Source organism: Porites lutea, chromosome 5 (genome assembly GCF_958299795.1).
Source record: "Porites lutea chromosome 5, jaPorLute2.1, whole genome shotgun sequence".
Classification (NCBI taxonomy): Eukaryota; Metazoa; Cnidaria; class Anthozoa; order Scleractinia; family Poritidae; genus Porites; species Porites lutea.
In genome coordinates, this window is record NC_133205.1 from 31,390,700 (window position 1) to 31,411,698 (window position 20,999).

The window sequence follows — 20,999 nt, forward strand, 5'->3', positions numbered from 1 at the left end:
CGGACTTGCAAAATGAGAGCACATGGTTACAGTAAACAGACAACGTTTCATCATTGGCTTGCAATGGATCTCACCATCTAATTGCAATGTGGATTTTATTCAGGCTGCTGTTTATTTACAACCAAAAGTGACCTTTTTAACAGTTGCTGCAGTTCTGTGCCCTGAGGGCCCTTGAAGACTTTTTAAGTTTGCCATTTCAATAAATATTGCTTGAATCCCGCAATGGAGCAGTCTGGTGAGAACACTGCACCATTCAATGTTTTACTCCTTTTATGGGTTAAGAATGAAGTCAAAAAACTAGCCTGCTCCAAATGTGTGGGTTTAAATTACAGCTCAGGTGGTACTGCACTACAGTGCTAATGCAGAGGCCATGGATTTGAATTCTGTTGAAGCCATTTTCTTTGGGCTTAATTTGCAATGCTTAAATTGCGATTACAACAGCCATGGTCAAATCTTCATTAACAAAACCAGACCTTAATAACGTGAAACCTCTATTAACCAGACACCTTCGGGACCTTCCCAAGTGTCCACTTATTATAATATTAATAGAGGGTGTTCGCCTAATAGAGGTTGTAAAAATTGCACAATGTTTGTTAACAATCAACATTCAGTGGTTACTCTGTACCGTGATAAAGTTGCATATTGTTAAAGAAGCTATCCAGAGTTCAAGTCCATTGCCTTTCATTACCAACTTTAATTTGTTTGTAAATGAAAAAACATTGACTGACTTCAGTACGTATTTCAAGGACATAATCCAATACTACTATCGTCAATATAGTCTGGTGTCTGCTCAATAGAGGTTTTTAACAATAGAAATCAGCCAAATACAACTTATTTTAGTGTTCGTGTCCGATTAATAGAGGTGTCCACTGAATAGGGGTTCGTTAAGGGAAATATCAGACGTTCGTTTCGCGACCCAGTTTAGTGTCCACTTAAAAGAGGGTGTCCCCTTAATTGGGGGTCCGCTTAATAGAGGTTTTACTGTATTGTAGAATGACATTCAACAGTTTTAATACCTTATAGGTTAAGTAACTAAGTAGGATTGCATCCAGCATGCTGTAAACTGAAATGACTGTCTGAAGAAAAAAATACAGTTACTGTTTACCAGACTGTGGTTACATATATAGTACATGCGTGTTGCATAAAAAGAGACATCATTGTCTACATCCCATTTTGTGGTACTGGGTTGTGGCATGCTGCCAGGATTCCAAAAATATCTTATCCATGTACTACAACTGACCCTCCATTAAGTGCATGGCCACCCTCAGGGTTAACCACCAGCGACCACTCAATGGAGGTTACATTGACTGCTCAATAGAGGCTCATAACAACTTAGCATCATCTTTAATAGAAACATTACTTTATTTTTGGGGGCAATGGGGGCACTATTACTGGATAGGGCTGCTTTCATCTGCAATTCTTTTCTGCAATTATTTCTGGACTTTAATTAATGGCGGCTTAATAGAGAGTTCAACTGCAGTAATTTCTGGAAACCAATCCAATGAACAGCTTCTCAGTTACAGCAAACCTTCCTGCTTTTCATGATAAATGATAAATAAATAATGATTTGAAGGTAGCAAGTATCCACAAAGTGGTTCTTTGTCTACCTGATTCCTGGATGAATTTGAATTTGGAAATGTTGGTTTTTGAGGAGAGGGGAAAACTAGAGTACCCGGAGAAAAACCTCTCAGAGCAAAGGGGAGAACCAACAACAATGATATGCTTTCCTCAGCTAGATCACTTTAAATCAATGTCCTCTACAAAGGTAAAAGTTTGTGGCTGCATGCACATTTACAGTCCCCAAAGCAATCTTCAAATGGGCTAGGGTGGCCATAAAGGTCAAGTTTGGTCACCCAATAAGCAAAAGCAATACAAGAGTCTCACTACTGAGAAGTACAGAGTAAAGATAAAAAGTGGCCCAACTAGCAACCAAGCACTGGTATTATTTTTTAGGCCCCTTTACAGTAACAAATACCTACTGTACTCTAATATCTGACAGGGCCCCAAGGTTGTACACCAGTGTGGCTCTATAGGTTTAACAAACATTTTAATATTGACGAGAAATTCACAGGTATAAAGATATCAAGACTTTTCTAGTGATACTTACCTGGACAACCCACAATGGAAAGGGTCTATGAACCCAGAGCAAAGACCATTCATAACTGTAAATAAGATAACAATTTGTGTTAATAGATACAGTTCTACCATTTATGTTATTTCTCCAAACAAAGAACTTATTCATGGATGAAAACAACTGGAAACAATAATTATGTAAGGACAACTGACTATGAAAAGATTTTGTCCATACATATATTGGCAGGAAGGTTGGAGGTAAACTGTGTATGTGTTGAAGGTGAAAATAAAAACTTTTTTTAACTTTTTGAAAAACAAAATAATAACTCACTAATCTGCATTTTTCTCAAATTCAGGGCAAGACCATTCCGGATTAACAGTTCTGTTATCAGGACATCCATAACTGTTGAAAAAACACTTAAGTGTATTATTATCTATTCACACTGTATACATACCACTATTTTTTTCATAATTCCTTCACCTAAAGAAATTAACAGCAGTTCTACAGCTTTCTTGTTTTGAAGAGATTATTAAGATAAATTGAGTTGTTTACTGTAAACCATACTTTCTGAGTTTAGACAACTGAATTACAAGCTTGTTTTAAAATAATTACGATAACCTATATTTTATTAATAAGTATCAACATGTGATGTCATGAAACATAAACATGTTAAAATAGCCAAATACATATCATAAAACAATTTACATGCTATAGCTAATAATAAAGGATTTTTTATCTCACTGAACTTTCAATATCAGTATTTAAAAAGGGCCTTAATTATAACCTCCCATAACCCAACACCCTTGAGATCAAGAGTTGAAACTCGGAATAAGTGTCCCCCGAATGGGAAATTGGATAAACTTCAAGCAATACAAACAGAAAAGGAGTTACAACAAATTTGGAATGGAAACATAATAATGAAAGAAATACCCCTCCCCCTTACTTGTAAAACAGTGTGTCACTCTTCACCTAAGGTAATGTAGGTTAGGTAGCTTCCTTGGACCCTCAAAAGTATACCCATGTCCACTAAACAGGTTAAATTGCCATAACTGCAGTTTGGTGTCATATACTGGAGGAGTCTGTTTAACTGTACTTACCCGCCTGCTAAATGTGGCTCCGTGTCTTGAACACTTCGAACAACATACAGTACACATGACAATATCTTCAGCATAAAGCGAAATATCTGCCATCTTATACCTATTAGGGTTTATAAAAATACTTTGAGTCGTGATAGTTTGCATATGAGAGAAGAATTGAGGGTATTTGCATGCAACAAATGTAAAAAAATTTAGCTGTAATCATAAACAACACTATTACACCTTTAAGAAAAGTTTATTGGTAGTATGGAGACTATTTGATTAATCACTTGATCTCACTAAAATTTGTTTTGTTGGGTAATTAATATTCTTAGAAATAGATATAAAGAACAACTAAGAAATGCTCAAAAAAAATCCGAGCTCCCAGCACAAATCAAACCCATGACCTTCCAGATACTGGTAGGACGCTGTAACCACTGAGCTATGGGCGACACACTTGGCAACCCACAGTATACTGAAGGAGTCTGTTTAGGTCAGTAGTTAGAGCATCCTACCAGTATCTGGAAGGTCATGGGTTTGATTCCCGCTGGGGACTCGGATCTTTTTCTGAGCATTTCTTAATTGTACTTAATATCTATTTCTGATCTCATCACACTTGGGTGGTTGGTTGGCTTTAAAGTGTACGAGACACTTTCTTAAGGTACTTGCATGATGCAAGTAAGTCAGTGTGTTGCTTTACTTTAGTCCAGTGTACTCCTCGAAGATGTGAAGTCCTGTGGCTACCCCAACACCTGCAACCTGCTCACCAAGTGAGTTGCCCATGACTCAGTCGTGGTTAGAGTGTCCTTCTGGTATATGGAAGGTCATGGGTTTGATTCCCACTGGGGCCTCGCATTTTTTTTCGAGCATAATGTACTTAATATCTATTTCTAATTTCATCACAATATTCTGACTGCAAATATAAAAATTATTTTACCATAGATCCTATATGTGAAGATATTAGCATAAGATTGAAAATGATAAGGCTTAGTAAAGATCATTTCCAAAAAAAATTATTCACATTTTCTTACTTAAACTATTGGCATTAAAAAGCTTAAATGTTTTCATGAATTTAGCCCTGATTAGTTACACTGACAAATCGTTTGAATACAATTATTTTTTTAAAAGTTATAACAAAGATTTATTATTTGAAAAGATACATGTCCTTGTTTAATATATGTTTTACAGTATGTTGTTATGTTACTGTTAGAAAAAGACTACTCATTAATAGCAACTTACTAGATCTTTGATCAGTCACAAAATAGAATTTAAGTCTTTCTTTAAATGACTTGTCGCGAACGTAGTGTTCAACACGCACCCTGTGAAATTAAAATGTTATCTCAGAAACACTACAATAGAAAAACTGTCAATGTTAATGACACCTGAAGTCTTCTATGAAAATACAAGTGTGAAGAGTTTTACAAGATAAAACGGTTATACTTGCTGTTTGTGTTAAAGCCATTATCGGCACTTTTACAGTTTAATTTGGTATCAGTAACTTAATTAAACTTTTTAGTATCAACTTTCACCAACTGAGGTTGCAGGGGCGTAGCCAGGATTTGAAGGATGAAGGTAAACACAGTGTTCGATTTATTTATTTCTGCTTCGAACATATCCGCGCCAAAACCTCCTAAATGCTCGCTAAATTTAATGTGGCGCTCCCGGTCGTACAGCTCGTGTTTAGGAAGAAACAGGCCCAGCACAACTTCCACTGGAGGCAATTTTGTGTACAAAAAGTACCCTAAAAAAGAAGTCGAAAAGCTCTATTAATTTCGTGCGACATTTTCTTGATAAACAAAGGAATGTGTTGAAAATTATAGACGTCCGTGTTTTATAATACACATACACACGTAGTGGCCAAATTGCTATATCTCTGACCTTTTTTCAACTGTTTTGCTTGTTGCCAATGTTTAAATGCTTCATCATGATCCTGTGCGATTTATAGTTGTCACTTCATGCTCAGATCTTTGTTTCAATTAATGAGAAAATTATCTTACAGTTAAAACACTCTTTGCACAACAATAAGGCCAGTAATTATCGTGTAATATTGCGTTGTTGCATGCTTTCTCAACACAGCCGGACGGAGCTCTGCCTATGAAAATAATCGTTTTCCTAGTATCAAATAGGCGGATATGACTCCCACTGGTAGCAAATTGTGCTACAAAGCCATTAATAAGGGCTATTCCATGTAAGTATAAACCTTGTAAAAGCTTTTTATTTTGATCAAAAATGAAATGAAACGCGTTAAAAATATCAGACGCTCGTGTTACCCCTACCCCTACCGACCTACCTAAGGTACTTCACAGATAGAGGGCTGAGTGTTAAATTTGCTCGTTATTTGTAAGGCCCTAAATCTAAGTAGCTTTCTTTTTCTTTTAAAAATTTTTACGGAGGAATCTAAATGAGTTTTGGTTGATTGGTTGTGTCCATCGCAGTTCACCCCTATTTGTTTTTTTTTTTTAATAAAATACGACTGCGCAAACGGTCTCTATTATTTTTCACAAGCAGAGAGCTTTGATATAATTCACCGAAAACAAATTCATGAACATGGTTCAGGGTATTCTGTACGTGCTTTTATGTTGGGTGTGTCGCCTGATTAAAAGCAAGCGATCGGGTGAGTCGCCTTCGCTTAGTGCAAGAAGACTTTGTAAAACGTGTATATTAAATGAATCTTTCTGTAAAAAAACGAGGCCTTAGGAAAGTTTATAAGGTAAAAAAGTCTTGGAAAACGGTTTGCCAAATATATTTTTCTTTTGTTTGGGACTCGCTAAAATTGTATTGAGTCAACTAAACGCTTAGAATTCGTAATTGAACTTATTCTTTGAGTGATCCAAAACAAAGCTAAACAACGACCAAAGTTCCGTCTGCACGTGCTCTTCTGGGCGAGTCGCCTGAAAAAGCAAGCGATCGGGTGTGTCGCCTTCGCTTAGTGCAAGGAAACTTGGTTGGTTATGGCTCGTGAAAAATAATAGAGACCGTTTGTGCAATGGTATTTTATTAAAAAACAAATAGGAGGAACCGCGATGGACGCAACTAATCAACCAAAATTCATTTCGATTCGCCCGTAAAATTTTTTTAAAAGGAAAAGAAAGCTACTTAGATTTAGAAATATAAATTTCGGGGAAGCAGAATTAAAAGCGGGACTATTCCCTTTTTTGAGAAAAGGCCGGTGAAGTCTCCTATTTAAATTCTGCTCTCCAGAGAAAGCTACTGTAAAAACTATTTGAATTTATAGTTAATGTAAATTCTATTAACTTTAAATCGCTGCACTTCGTTCATCTTCGGTAAATAAATGCATATTGATTCTGAGGTATCCCCTGTTTGTTGCAAACTCCTCTACACCGCCACAAGTTTTCCAACTGGTGCACTGTTTTGGAGCGATTTTCATTCTATCAGGTTCTATTTTTTAGTTGTGTTCGTCTCATCAGCTTTTTAGTAGTGTGTGGTAAATTGAGCGGTTGACAGATATGTCAGAAAAAGCTTCACAGGAGGCCACGAAAAGAGATTCGCATTTCAGCTCAAGTATGGTTTCAAGCTGTCAACGGTCTATGCTTGGCTGAATTTAAACAATGGCCTTCTGGTCAGATGGGGGACAAATTTTCCCCCATATTTCGGTCGCTAAGGCTTGCGGTTCGCCATGAAAGGGGGGGTCACAGAGGCTACTCACCCGTTGCTTTCCCTCGTGTATCAGCGGGCTCAGTCGTATTATCGCGCATGAAGGCCCATATTAACTAAAGACAAGAGCCGTAGATGAAAATACTTTACAAAAACACAAATTTTAAAAAAGTGGGCTTTTCAACAATGGCTTTTACGGCCAAGATATTGTCATGGCGTTTTCGCCACCTAAATATTGTAGGTTGTTTGCTCAAAAGAAGGCCTACCAAGGGGGGCTCACGGGCACCCCAGGACCCCTCCTAGCTACGCCCCTGGGTTGCCTCTATTGATTGCAGATAGTATGACTGTATAACTGTTTTGGAAAAGAATTTAAAGTGATGTCAATGAATGTGTAAACATTGCTGGTCATTAACACTTTCCACACCTCATTATTACGCACAGTTTGCTTTGTCCTTGAGGAAAGAAAGCCCTGGCTTATATTTTCTCTAAATTCAAACTGCTTAATACAGACTTTTTCCATTGCCCCGTCAGTGTCCAACGGGGATTGACCGTATGCAATATTGACCAAGGTCAAGATGGCTGGAATTTTTTTTCCCCATAGATAGAGAAAAAATGAGTTCAATAAAAATGAAAAAAACACAAGGCCCACTATGGTAGCCACACAGAATGCAGCATTTGCTTCATCTTGCTCACTGGCAGAATAAACAATGTTTTATTTACTGGCCACCATCTGATGATAACAAAGCCGAATTATCCAAAACTGTATTGCATGGTCATCAACAACAAAAACAACAAAGGCCAATGTACTGTAACGCAAAAAAAAAAATTGTCAAATTTTCCCATGTTACACCTTAGCAAGCAAAACTGTTAATTAAAGATAGAGATAGACTTAGTTCTTTATTCAGTTGAATATCACATTTTCAGCCCACAGACGTTTTAAAATGAATTAAGGCAGCGACTAAAAGTAAGAAGTCTTGACAACAGCTGGTGAAATATGCATATATTATCGCGCTAATTTTATTCCTTTTCTATTTTAGCCATTTTTTAAAATTAGTTGGTTTGAGGAATTCAGTTAGAATTATTAAAATGAAGTTCTTTTTGCTGAAATAAAGGAAACGTTGGTCATAGAAAGTAACTAATATTTAAGCTCAGGCTTATGTCTTCAGATACGATAATTTAGCACTCGATTTAACATTTCAAAACAAAAATATATTGTCCGATTTCTGCGGCGTATTATCTCTCGATACTGTACTCATACCCTCATATTTAAGCATTACAAAAAATAAAATGTCATGTAAATCATTTTAACCTAGAAGCTTTTAATATTAAATTTCTTAAAAACTGGCCCACTTTCCAATTTAAGCGCCGTAAGGGGGCGACAACCGAGCCGCTGATTATTTCCTACTTATTAGCTTGTATTAGTGCAGAATAAAGGGAAAACACACGCTATGTCGGTGTTTTTAAGTATATCAAATTATACCGCGGATTTAAGGACCCAAGCTTGAGTAGATAAGAGTTTGTTAGCAAATAAGAATCATCCCAACTGGTCGATAGCTTATTCAACCCCTGCGGCTAGGTAAGCTAAAAACACTGCTAAGGTCCTTAAAGGCTTACCTTTCTTTATCCTCGTTTTTATCAGATGACAGCAAATCCCTCAAGCGATACCTAGGGCCAAAAGAATCAAAATCGGTTACGGTAACAGTAACTGGCGCCCGTTTACTGGAATTTATCGTAGTTTGTATCCGAACTCTCTTGTTTTCCAACGCGGCGGCCGTCGTCGCCATACTCTAGTCGGTTTTGGATTACTGCAGTCATGCGCAACACTCCTGTTGATGTCTTTTCGCGGGAAAATCCTACGCAACACAGTTGGATCGAAATTTTCATTCGACACGAGAAAATTATCCGTAAAATATTTGCGTCAAAAGACTTAAAACCATCCGCCTTCCGTATACATCATCTCCAGCTTTCGCTAAATGCTTCTGCACTTTCATAAATTATTTACTAGTCGATAATATTGGATGTTTTATAGTAAAAGAATCCTGTGATGATTCAATTTTATCAAATTATATAAAACTGTAATTATTGCAGGATCAAAATGAATGCTGTGTTTAATGCATATATGCACAATATGAGTTTTAAAAGGTGTCAACTGTCAACTGCAATTCAGGAAATTTAGCGGAAATGTACGCCAATGGCTAAATTTTATTTTAAAAGCCTCCTTCACTTGATGGGCAAAAAGATGGTTTCACTCTGGTGTCTCCACAAATCAACAAACGAAAACCACTAATCGAGAGTTGAAATGAAAAATGAATTCAAATTCGAGGTAAATTAAAGAAACCCTCCAAGACGCCTAAATAAAATGAAACGGCTGGTGCCGGGCCGGTATGTGGTACTAAAGCTGTCAACGTTTATACCTTTGATTCCAGGCTAATTCACTTATTATAAATTAACTTTCATGACAAAAATTTCAATTCTTTACTTTACAGTAAGTGTCTGTTAGTAGAATAGTTACCAGCCGACCGCAGATGGAATGACATCCTTTAAGAGAAAAGAATCTACATATTTATATATATATCGCTGTTTGTACTTAACACGCCCCTCAGAGTATACAAAGATATTTCAGTAACAACATGAAACACAGGGAACTACACGTATACGTAACTCAGAAATTACCAAAAAGTAAATGACTCAGGACCTATTCTCGGAAGAAGGAAGAGAATCCCTGTGGTTAAATTCTCGTAAGCGACTACCGCCCGTTAGCGACCACTAAATCTTCGCATTCTGGGTGGTCGCTTAAGGAAGGTTCGACAGTAATAACTAATAATAATAATACTAATAATAATAACAATAACGATAACGATAATGATAGTGATAATGAGAACGATAATGATAATATTAATTTATTTTTCTTACTGGTTGATGTACACAGGACTAACTAAAAACAGTGCATGATCAGCTCCCGTCTGCCTTTGTAAACCCTAAGAACATTTAAAGAATCGCATGCCATTTGCATCTCGTAAAATAAACCTTGCGATACACGTTTCCTTTTAACCATGGGAATGGACTATTTTCGCGTGACAATTGTTTCAAAGTATCTAGTGGCTCTTGGTAGTATCTAATGTCATATGCAGTGGGCGTGTTGTAATTCCACCGAATAGAATCCATTTAAAGTAGAGTTTAGAGATCGAATAAACATCTTATTACCCTCTTTTACTCGGTCCATACTGTGTATTCAGCACCCAGAGGAGTTACCTGGACTAATTTTTGCTGGGTATGTGCCCCTGGCCTCTTAGAACCCCTACCCCATTATAGTCTATTTAAAGGCCAGTTATAGACCCCATCTTAATCACTTTTGGGCAAATTAAATGTAATTAAGTCACTTTCTCTTTATGCCTCTACCTTATAAAGCTTTTTAACTATCGGTAGGTCGGTTATCCTAAAATGACTTCCCACATTTTTGGCAAATTCCTAGATACATAAGTTTTCTTAAACCCAAAAATCCCAAAAATGTGCGACTCCATTCTAGTACGACCGTTGAAAATAAAAAAGCGACTCCATCTAATGGCACCTCCTTATTAGCCTATTACTACCTGTGGTTGTTTCATCTTTCCGACTCATTGTTTTATTTTATTTATGCTATATATAAATGACGACGCAGATCAACCGGCCACCTGTTCATGATTAAAATTGGCCGCGGCGATAGTTTACAACATTTCGATCAAGTTTAAATATTGCCGACGTAATTTTAAAAAAGTAAAAATTTACAGGGGATTTTCCATTAATTCGACACTAATTCTAGTTGTGGACACAAAATTCAACGATTATCGAATTTCCAAACCGTATGTAGCTTCCGCCCGCTTTAAATCTTAGGACGGATACAATCACTTTAAATATCAGTTTATTTCATCTGTTTTTCTCCTTCGTTTTACCTAGCCTGCGTAGGGGTGGCCACAGGCTATATTATACCTCGCTGGGGTAAATGTTACAGCTAAAACTAAGCCTGTTAAACAATGTCAGTTGTTAACAAAGCGTACCTGAAATGACCAAAAACTTTTACACAATTGTTTGTTGATCTTGCAAGTTTAAACCGTGTATTTAAGCACTGAGTATTAAAGATGGTTCTGCGGATTACTGCGTTCAGTATTTTTGTAACATTCGGTCGTCCTTGAAACACCAGATTATTATTCTAGCCATTTTATAGCCAATTTAAAATTCATTTTGTTTGATCGTAAGGCTGTGAAATCTGGAAGGGACGTGGATTCTTCATGTCCTCTTCACAACATTAATTTTTCACAAAATATGCCTTCACTGGATGGCTTGATCGACTTAATAACATTAAACTTTTATTTTTTGGCTGCGTTTCAACATGAAACACAAACTTATTGTTTATCAACGAAAATTTAACACATTATTGATGATCATGTCCTACATTCATTATTTACAACACACTTTGTCCTTTAAACACCTCCATTAATTCTTTCTTTGATTGTGACAGAAAATTCTCCCCTTTTTGTTCAATAAACCGGTCACGTATTTTACAGGTTTCCTCCAGCTGAATATTGATTTGTTGGGGTAAACTCAAAACAGGCCATGATCGCTTAGGATCCGTGGCATTCACAGGATAAACGGCGTGAAACCAGAGCTCGATTAACAATTGTTAGAATGGGAATGCCTTTAACAAAGTGAATATATGTACAAAGAATTGGCATGAAAGAGTATATATTAGAAAAACAGTTATAAATAAAGAAAAGCAGGCGAACATTTACATCGGAAATATCCCGCATGGCTGAAAGTGTTGCTCTGGGAGACGTATCAACAAAATGGCCGAATGTGTTGTCCATGTGTTGAATGAGTCTAGCAAAAAATATCGATATCGAGATTACAGAATACTTTAAATCCCTGGAATATGGCGTCAATATTTATGAATAGGAAATCCCTGGTTTGTTCCCTTCTACTTAGAAACGTTTCGTTGTCAGGAAGAAGTCACTTGTGTTTCTAAAACATGGCCTCAATGTTCACGCGAGATAACGTAACGCTTCATAGAAAGTTAACAATTCACGTAGCGGGGTTCGACGCATTTTACATATTTAAAGTGCTGATTTCTTGCGTTTCATACCTCGGATGATTTGCTAAGCTTGGAGGAAGCGGGGGAAAAAGCATTGGAATACCGTCTGAAGTCTGTCTTTTGGTGGGGTTTCCGCTTGCCATCTTTCAAAATTTTGTTAATATGCAGAATTAAGAACTGTGCGAATAGACATATATTATTCATCGCCAAAATATTGCACTTAAAGGTTTTCCAGCGATTGTATGTCCTCCTTTTGTTCTTCGACCAATAAAAACGCGAGTTTTTCGTCAGACGAACAGGTGATTGTCCCTTTCTCCTCAATTGAAATGTCAAACATTATTAATGTTACTTGCAAATATGAAGCTACATAGAGCAATTCTACTTTCGCCGTCCTGTCAAAATTCCAAGAGGGAGGAACAAGATTCTTATCTCAACAGCTCTATTCAAAAAATCATCGGGTTATCATCTTTATCTGGTACAATCTTCAAAACCAAAATTTTAAAATTTTGCTAAAAAAAGAAAAAGAAAAAGAAAAAATTGCCTGTCTGTTTACATTTTATACCGAAGTAATTACTCTGAAGTTTGAATTATAAAGCTCGAGGAAAAAAAAAAGAGAAAGAAAAAAAAAGAGTTTCCGGAGTTGGTAGAACGAGATACATCTTATTAATTAAATCAGATAATAATAGGGACTTTCACAAAGCCGAAGTGTTGGGAATTGCTGAATTTGAACGTTCATACGAAAAAGAGGGATTAAGGAGATAATCTTTTGTTATCTGATTCTAAACCTCAAGCCGAGTTTGCACGCAAAATTAAACATGTCTATAATATGCTTAGTTGAAACTAAGAACTATTACTGCAAACTTCTTTCGCATTCGAAAAGGAACATAATGACTTGAAAATGTTTATTTGACGCTAATTTTTAAGGCGTTGCAGTTTTTTTTTAATGGAAATTCTATACTTAAGACTACAATTTTATTTGGTAGAATATGTTATATTTTTAAGTGATTATCACAGAATTATTTTTCATGTGATTTGATAGTTATCAAGTTACAAACAGTTTCAACCAGGGGGGGCTCGTCTCCCCCCCCCCCCCCCTGGTTTCAACGTTTTTACGCCAAAGACAAAACACCAAGATTTATCATTAGGTGTACAAACATGAAAACGTAACATGTTAATCTGTTCCATTTTTGCTCGTCGAGACGTTCGTTGCCAACGCTTGTAGCCAAATCAATCTTTTTTTTTACAGCGGTAAGTAAATACTTCCTATAACCGACTGACCTTCAAAGGCATCTTCAGGATCCATTATAAACCCGTATAAAAGGACTAAAAATAGAACCCACAAGCAAATGCCATATGAATCAATAACATTGTCTTTGGAGTTTACACAATACAAGAATTTCGTATTTTCCGATCCAGCGGTAATACTCTCTCCATGAATGTCTCATTATCTCAAACTTTCACCTGCCCATATTGTTCCTGCTTTGAGCTAAATAATACGGTTTATAATTAATTGGATCATTGAAAAAAGCCAATCATGAAACCAACTGTGATAGTATGATCGAACAATAAGTAACCGCGCCCTCCCCTCCCTTGTCTTTTACCCCTATTTAGCTTCTATTTCATGGTTTTAACTTTGAATGCAGTCTACTGGCAAATTTGGAGCTATAAGGGATCAGCCGATTCATTGAAGTGTGAAGTTTTTGTTTGTTGAAGGTATAAATAGGCGTCACCGCTCCCAAACTCGATTAACCCGATCGGGTGCTTTTCCAGTAGACCTTTGTACATTATGCTAGCATTTTTTTAGCATTTTAGTGAGGGAAAAGTATTAAACATTATTCGAGCATTTTAGTGGCATTTTCCCTGAAAATTAGATTAATTTTTTTTCTCACTGAAAATAAAAATTGTAACATCATTTTAAGAGAAATGACGACTCACACTCCAAATTCAAAGAACTGTTCAAATTTAACCTCGATAATTGGCCGTGTAGATGCTCATGGCATTTTTCCTGTATTAAAACTATTTAATTGTAAACATTGTTGTCACACCACTTTACTTTTAATAATAATAATAATAATAATAATAATAATAATTAATTAATTATTATTATACCACTTTAATAAAAAAGCCTCTCTATGATAAGCATTATTGAACATTTTCGTGACTTTTTTGGGGGCAACCGGGCATTTTAGTGGGAAAAATAGAGCATTAAGGTGGAGCATTTTAATGGGGAAACAAAATCATAACGTATAACCTCCTATTTTCCAGGAAATTTCGTTACGTCACTAACTAACAGCTACTAAAGTAATTTATGATAGCTTTGGCTTATTTACAGACCTCATCATTTCGTGCAGCTTAGGCGTACAGGTCACGTTGTTCCAGCAACTTGTTCAACCTCGTTTCGAACGAGTCCGGTCGTCTAAAATTGAAGTCGGCCTGTCTACCGGAAGTCAGGCCGTGGTATGTTAAACGGATGGTGACCTCGGTCACTGGAAGTCATGATTAATACTTCCTGCGTGTTCCTGTTATCTGGGTATCGCAAGATGGTGACGGATCGTGACGATGATCTCTTTGGGTGGTGACGAACCGTCAAAGACCAGTCAAAGGACAAGTCGAATCAACTTTTTGGTAGTCAGGTAGTCAGAGACTTAGAAAAATATGGTACAGTCCATAAGTTTGAAAACGATCCCACGTTCTCTAAACAGAAGTCAAATGTCAGGGCGGAGAAAATGGCAAGATGACCAGACGGTGCCCTTCATTCTCACCGACTGATTACCTCTGGGTCTCCAAGGATGGGTAACCTACAATGTACAGACTTAGACTCCAACTACTAGATGTCAATTTTAACTTAAAGGGCTACTTAAGTAATTGTCTTAAAACGTCGCTTAGGGCCAACTCAAACACCTGCTTCGAGAGTTGTTATCGGGTTTTCCATGAAAATGGTAAGCGCTCCAGGTTGAGTGGGTGTAGAACGTTACGTAACTAAAGAACTAGATCGACCAGGCTGCCCTGGTTTAACTGATCGAGAACGCAGGGCGCAAATTTTGATTTTGGCAGGGTGCTGCCATGCAAAGAGAAAAAAAAAGGGAAATGGTGCCACAATTCGCGCATAGTCAGTAAAGAGTATCTACACTAGCAGTCGGTAGGTGGCAGGTTTGACTTCCGTCAGAAATAGCAAATTTCCTTTTCCCAATTAAATTCACGGTGGTATTCGAAACTTTTATCCTTTTATGCCATGAACAATCGCGTAAGGAGAACTCCTTTCATAAACCTGATTCACATCGTAATTACAATGCACAAGAGAAGTACAATGGGCAACAAGTGATCGTCTTTTAACAACTCATTTTTCTCTTGAGTAGTCCATTAAGAAAAAAAAATGATCAGCCAAAAGATGCGAGAGACCCTGGAACTCCGTTAACGTGACAACTTTCGGACCATAAAATCGTGGTGTTAATAACGAGACTGTTGTTTTAACGGGATCTTTAAATTAACAAAACTGACCAATGCTTCGTACGTTTGGGTTGAAAGAGAGTGGTCGTGATAACGAGTTGGTGGTATTAACAGGGTTGTCGCAAGGCGGAATTTCGCTGTACTTTGAAACCGTTTTGAATACCAAACTTTGTTATGATTGCTAATGTTAGAGCGGTTTTCACTTGACTGTCGTAAAACCAAAACCAAAGTAAATACACCCGCCAACCAAAGGGCGTAGTAAAACCAAAACCAAAACCAAAACCAATCCCTTTCGACAGTCAAGTGAAAACCGCTCTAAGGCTTTTGTCCGACTGCATTATGGGATTGTTTTGGTAACGCTATCACTTCTTTTATTGGCTACTACGAGGTAGAGCGGGAAACTGGGTTAAAATACCACACTGAAACAGTCCCACAGAACAATACGACACAACACTGACCCAGCCTCACGCCAAGAGAGAATTTGCGCACACCGAAAAGCGCCCCTGGGACGAGGTCGGTAAAATTGCCGGCCTTCTACCCTTGTGATAAGCCACTCCAGCCTGGAAAGGGTATACGTATTCTTAAGCTGGCGGAGCACATTCACCGCGTCTAAACGTCTGTGAAGTCTTTGATTTTATTTATTGCTCGGATTTATTTAGCCTCTCAAGCAGGCGTTTTTAGGGGAGCTCGTATTTCTTCCCTCACCACAAACGCCTGCTCAACCGAGGACAGCATTCCTTTCCCACGCTTAGCCTATCACGTTGTACTTTCCAAATTCTGGAAAGTTGACCTTGACCGCAAGGTAACCCGATAATTACGCGATCTGCATGAGACTTTGAGAAACCTTCATGACCTCTAATAAATATTAGACTCAGAGCGGCAAAAGTAAGATTTACTCAGTCAGATTTTAGAATTCTGCGTGCACTGCATAACCTTAGCGAAGGAAAGGATAGAAGGAAAAAGGTAACTCTAGGATCACGTTCTGGGTCACGTTTTTACAGTATGACGAGCTTATAAGTCCTGTTTAGCTTGTCAACACTTTACTTCAAAACGGTTGATTGGTCACTTACCACGCGAATATAACAATGGGAAAGGAATGTTGTCCTCCGTTGACCAGGCGTTTGTGGGGAGGGAAGAAATACGAGCTCCCCTAAAAATGCCTGCGTGGGAGGCTAGGATTTATTGAGACTGGCAAAAATATGAGAAATTGTTAATGGAACTAAGTTTTCGTTTTAATCAAAATAATATATGAGCTTCTTACCAACGACAATTTTGCGGCTTCAGAGTTCAAACACTTACAACATTTTTGTAACCTTAAGTTAATTAACAGCGCGTTTTCTGTTGATATCACTTTTCAAAGCATTTTCCTTTTTCTTGGCCGCAGCAGTTAATCCCCGTACAGTCATTGTACTAATGATTTTGTTAACGTCTCTGTGTATCTCACCGGGAAGAAATTTACCATCTTATCGTTTCAAATCAAATAAGGCGTTGGGCTGTCCTGTCATTCTGTTGGCACCTCTATTTTTAAGTAAACTTCAATATTAGATATTTTAGTTTAAAACTAAACAGAAAAAAAAAGAATCGGGAAAAGAAAAGTTTGAACGTTTTGAAAAAATATTCATAAACTTGTTTTTACATTCTAAAAGTAGATTGATGCATAGTTTCTAGTCTTCTGTTGTTTAAGGGATTGATATTATGGCGTCTTTATCTACCATAAAGCAAGCAAAGAAAGAATAAATTTAATTTTGTTCAAAATACGCCAAACAAAACAATGATATTTTATGAATCTTTCATGAATTATGCAGATAGACCGTAGATAGGCAGACTAGTTAACTCTTAGTCAAATTACCAACATTTGCAATTTCTGGCCTCAATTTATTGTCATGCCATTATTGACAATTTTGAAAGTGCTAAATGTAAATTTCTGCAATTTGCGGCGAGCACCACGCTGCTTCATTAGAAAACTGCTACATCGTGTGGGTATCTTGAAAAAATCTTATTTTTATATAGAACAGTTTTATAAATTATATGCTGTGCTGTACCTTAAAAATGAAGCAATATTATTTCTAAGAAGTAGCAATTTTAAAGTATATTAATCCAGCCTATCTAATCATTTACATAACGCCTTAAGATTTATAGAAACACAAGAATATTATTTTAAAATAATTCATGGTTATAGATGAGTACACAATTCATGTAAAAGTGAATAATGGAAAAGGGCTCAACAGAAATGCATACTATCACATAAATGAGTGATTTAGCACCAAGGAAAGCCTGGGCATTTGATTGACAGGAACTCTTATAAACGGGCTATATGAAGAAGGCCAGCATAATCTTTGCAAAAATTTGCATTCCTTCAAATTTTTCCTGTGATGTAGGTTTTTAAAGTAGAAACAGACATAGTACTTTAATACCATAGTCGTACAGTTTTAGGTTAGTTTTCAGCACACTGAATAGTACCATTACCAAATACGTTTAAATGATCAATAAATACTCATTTGAACAACTAGTGCGCGTAGAAGAAAGAAAATGAAGCCAATGATGGTTTAACAACACAAAATCACTCTTCACACCACGACAGCAAATATAGGGTATATTAAAAAGACCTGCGGATTATAGTTCATGTTTAAAGTTTTTTAAATTTCTCAGTAATTGGAGTGGAACCGACAAAATTCAAATCGGCTTAAAAACCTCGTCAGAAGGACCCTAATGATTGCCACGATTGTACAGCCCAGGAGTTCGAAGATGTTCCCTTGATATCTTCTGGTAGCTTAGCTACATTTCAAATGTTTAGTAAATCGCACGCGAGAATCGCTAAGTTTTGTTAAGACGCGCGCGCAAAAAATACCTTGATTCAGCGTCATTTGGAGTAAGCAGATCTCTGAAGATTGATTTTCTTTGGGCCAATGCAATGGTTTGAGGACGTTCTACCCCAGACGATGGTGAATCCTCGGGTACAGCCTCCATTATTATTACGAACACATCGCCTCGATGACTTTCGTAATTCACTCGTTTTGTTTTTATGAATTTCTGGGTGATGTTTGTCGCTTGAAGTACGCATGCTCCAAAGCTCGGCAGCTGTTTACTGAATAATTAAGGCGCGTTTTTGAATTTTTGTAATTTATCCTATTATGGGTTTCTCCTTCTTTGTTTTCGTTCTACTTAGATTTTGACAGCTTTGGCCGCTTTGTTAATATCAGCCTTTTTATCATTTTGTGTACAGGGCGGATGCCAAAGGGGCTGAGTTTCCGAAACGATGTCGATTGAATTTGGAAAATAAAAGTTACCCAGGAGGATTCTTATAAGATAATTTACATGCCCTCATCCAAAATCCGATTTAATTAGTCTGTACATGCGAGCCGTACGGTATGAAAGTCTTAAAATACAATCGAAAAGTGAAAAATGAAGATGGAAGGTTTCTGTAAAAACTCTGTAAGTGAACCCTACTATAAAAACGATTTAGTAGGGAACATGAGTTTTAAGGATGTTTTCCATCCATGATCTTGAGCAACAGACGGGAAGTGCTGCGATTAATTTTGGCCCGGCCGGAATCGACACTTGAACACATTCTTGAAGGTAATTGTCGTAAATTGTGATATTTGTTACGATGCCAGACTGAATTGCCTGTTCAGTCAGAGCTATTTTGACATGAGCGCAGAACACACAAAGGATGACAATTGATAGATCAGCATTTAAAGTTCATCGCAGTGTATAAAGTTAAAGCCCAAACGGCTAAGTTTAAAATAATTTAAAATAATTTGTTACTGAAAGGTGTGTTTACTTACGAGGCTGGCATTTTCTTCGACAAGAAAACGAGCTCTCTGTCTTGTCAACTTCTCTAGTCCTCTCTACTTCCAACACCAGTAAAAATTTTCGGCTTCTGATTTCACTGGGATCCAATTCAAATGCAAGTTTATATCCTGCGGATTGGATAATGTGATCCGATTCTATGTAGGAGCACCTCCAAAACAAAAATAATTCTTGTTTCATCGCTTGCATGCATGCTAATCAGCACCGCATTTGATGAATATTCTTTTATTAAAAGTGGTTTTCTATTTAGTAGTTCATTTAGATGCATTGAAAATTAGTTTACTTAGACAGGAATTGTCAAGTACAACCCATTTCAGCTTCGTAGTGGATCGAGCGCTGGAAAAAAAAGATATTGTTTTTTTCTAGCGATTGATCTAGGTTGATAGTCGACAGTTCTCCTGGCTAATTTTGTTTATCGTAGAATAGCTGTGTGTTTTTATAACCTTCTTGAACATTTCATTTCATTAATAGCCTTCTCATGAATTTATTAAAATAAATCCCCCTTGGTGTGTTGAGGGGTTTCAAGCACGCGGAGAACTATCTCCAATGCCTCTGACTTTGATGAAAGTATAATCAGTGGGCTTTAATGCTTACACATTCTTTTAGCGGCACCATCGTTAATCTGATCAATTAAAAACAAAAAATACCACAAAAATATTAATTTTTAGCTTCTAGACAGAGCTCATAAATATGCCATGATACCATGCAGTTTATTTTGAAATAATTTCCATCAACAGAGGACGTTTAGGTAGGTGGAGAAAAATATTCAATTATATTTAAAGTGGCAGTGAATGTTTACTGGGCTTTTCCTCAAAATACAATTTTAACCTTTTTACAATTTTGACCCACAAAATAGCTTTCTACGTTTATGAATCATTTGACCAACACAAGTCTATTATTACAAGTTCAATCGACAAAAGTGACGAAAATGTCCGATTCACTCAGCCGCGCTAATATATACAAAATGTCCTCAAACAGTAGGAGCCTAATGAGCCCCTACGGGGTCCCCTACTAACAAGGATTAAAATTGGCTTTTCTCATTTTGAACACAAATCACTTTTCTGCAAGCTTTTTCGAATGGTCACGCGAAACGACCAGCCTGAACAACTGGAAATGCAGGGCGAAACGCCAAGAACCTTTGGAACGAGATGAAGTCTCTCTCAGTCGTCTGACGTCGAACTGTCGAACCCCTGAATTTACGTTTAGAGAGTCGCCGAGTTACGAGGCGAACGCCAAGTGATGAAACAGTCAGTGTAAAAAAAAGGAAAAGAAAAAATGAAAAATAAAGCTGGAAACCGAAATACCATCGGGCAGGTTGATAACGGCTACTCCTTCTGAAGACCGTTCACATGTTTTCTTAGCCTGCGAGCAAGCTAAGTGACGAGGGAACGGAAGCGAGTCGTGCAAGAACTTAACGCGAAAGGCACTTGCGCGTTCCCGCGTGACGTCTCACGGTATCCTTCAAAGGGAGAGCTCGCTCGCAGGGTAAGCTTTTCTATTTTTTCGACGCTAACTAGCCTCCCAAACAAGTGGGGCAGAGTGTGTTGACTATATCTGATAGAATGCTTACTGACATTTAGCAGCCACTAGGTAATGGTAGGGGCACTCCCTTCTGATAGAAAAAAAAAAACATCTTTCAGTATAAGTGTTTGATAAATATTTAATTTTGCTTTGATATTGAACAAGCGATTGAGACATTAGAGAGAATTTCAATAAGAAAGAATTATACGAAACCCATTCTAGGAAGTAACCGACTGCAATTAAGATGAAAAAAAATGTTCTTTAAATGACAAAACTGCTGTAGCAAGTACAGTACTTCAATATTCTGGCTATTTAGAGTCGGAGTCCGGTTATAAACAGTGGTGGATCCAGAGTGGAGGGGTTCCCCTTAAAGATATGCGACGGACCTGAT

At 37.2% G+C, this 20,999-nt stretch overlaps 1 protein-coding gene across 3 annotated transcripts in view; it reads right to left on the minus strand.

Moving 5' to 3' along the window:
- The window catches only part of LOC140939139 (potassium channel subfamily T member 1-like), a 58,335-nt gene extending 40,055 nt beyond the window's left edge, over window positions 1-18,280 (minus strand). The window contains exons 1-7 of one of the 3 annotated variants that reach the window (XM_073388700.1): window positions 18,126-18,280; window positions 8,380-8,430; window positions 4,390-4,469; window positions 3,172-3,271; window positions 2,405-2,476; window positions 2,108-2,162; window positions 1,017-1,076 (exon numbers count right to left, since the gene is read on the minus strand). In XM_073388700.1, the coding sequence (XP_073244801.1) occupies window positions 1,017-1,076; window positions 2,108-2,162; window positions 2,405-2,476; window positions 3,172-3,271; window positions 4,390-4,469; window positions 8,380-8,430; window positions 18,126-18,244 (537 nt within the window). In that variant the 5' untranslated portion in view covers window positions 18,245-18,280. Of the gene's footprint in view, window positions 1-1,016; window positions 1,077-2,107; window positions 2,163-2,404; window positions 2,477-3,171; window positions 3,272-4,389; window positions 4,470-8,379; window positions 8,518-11,881; window positions 12,031-18,125 lie in introns of those variants that run through there. The other 2 variants (XM_073388701.1, XM_073388702.1) reach the window with 2 other exon arrangements.
- Between the last annotated feature and the right edge of the window lie 2,719 nt (window positions 18,281-20,999).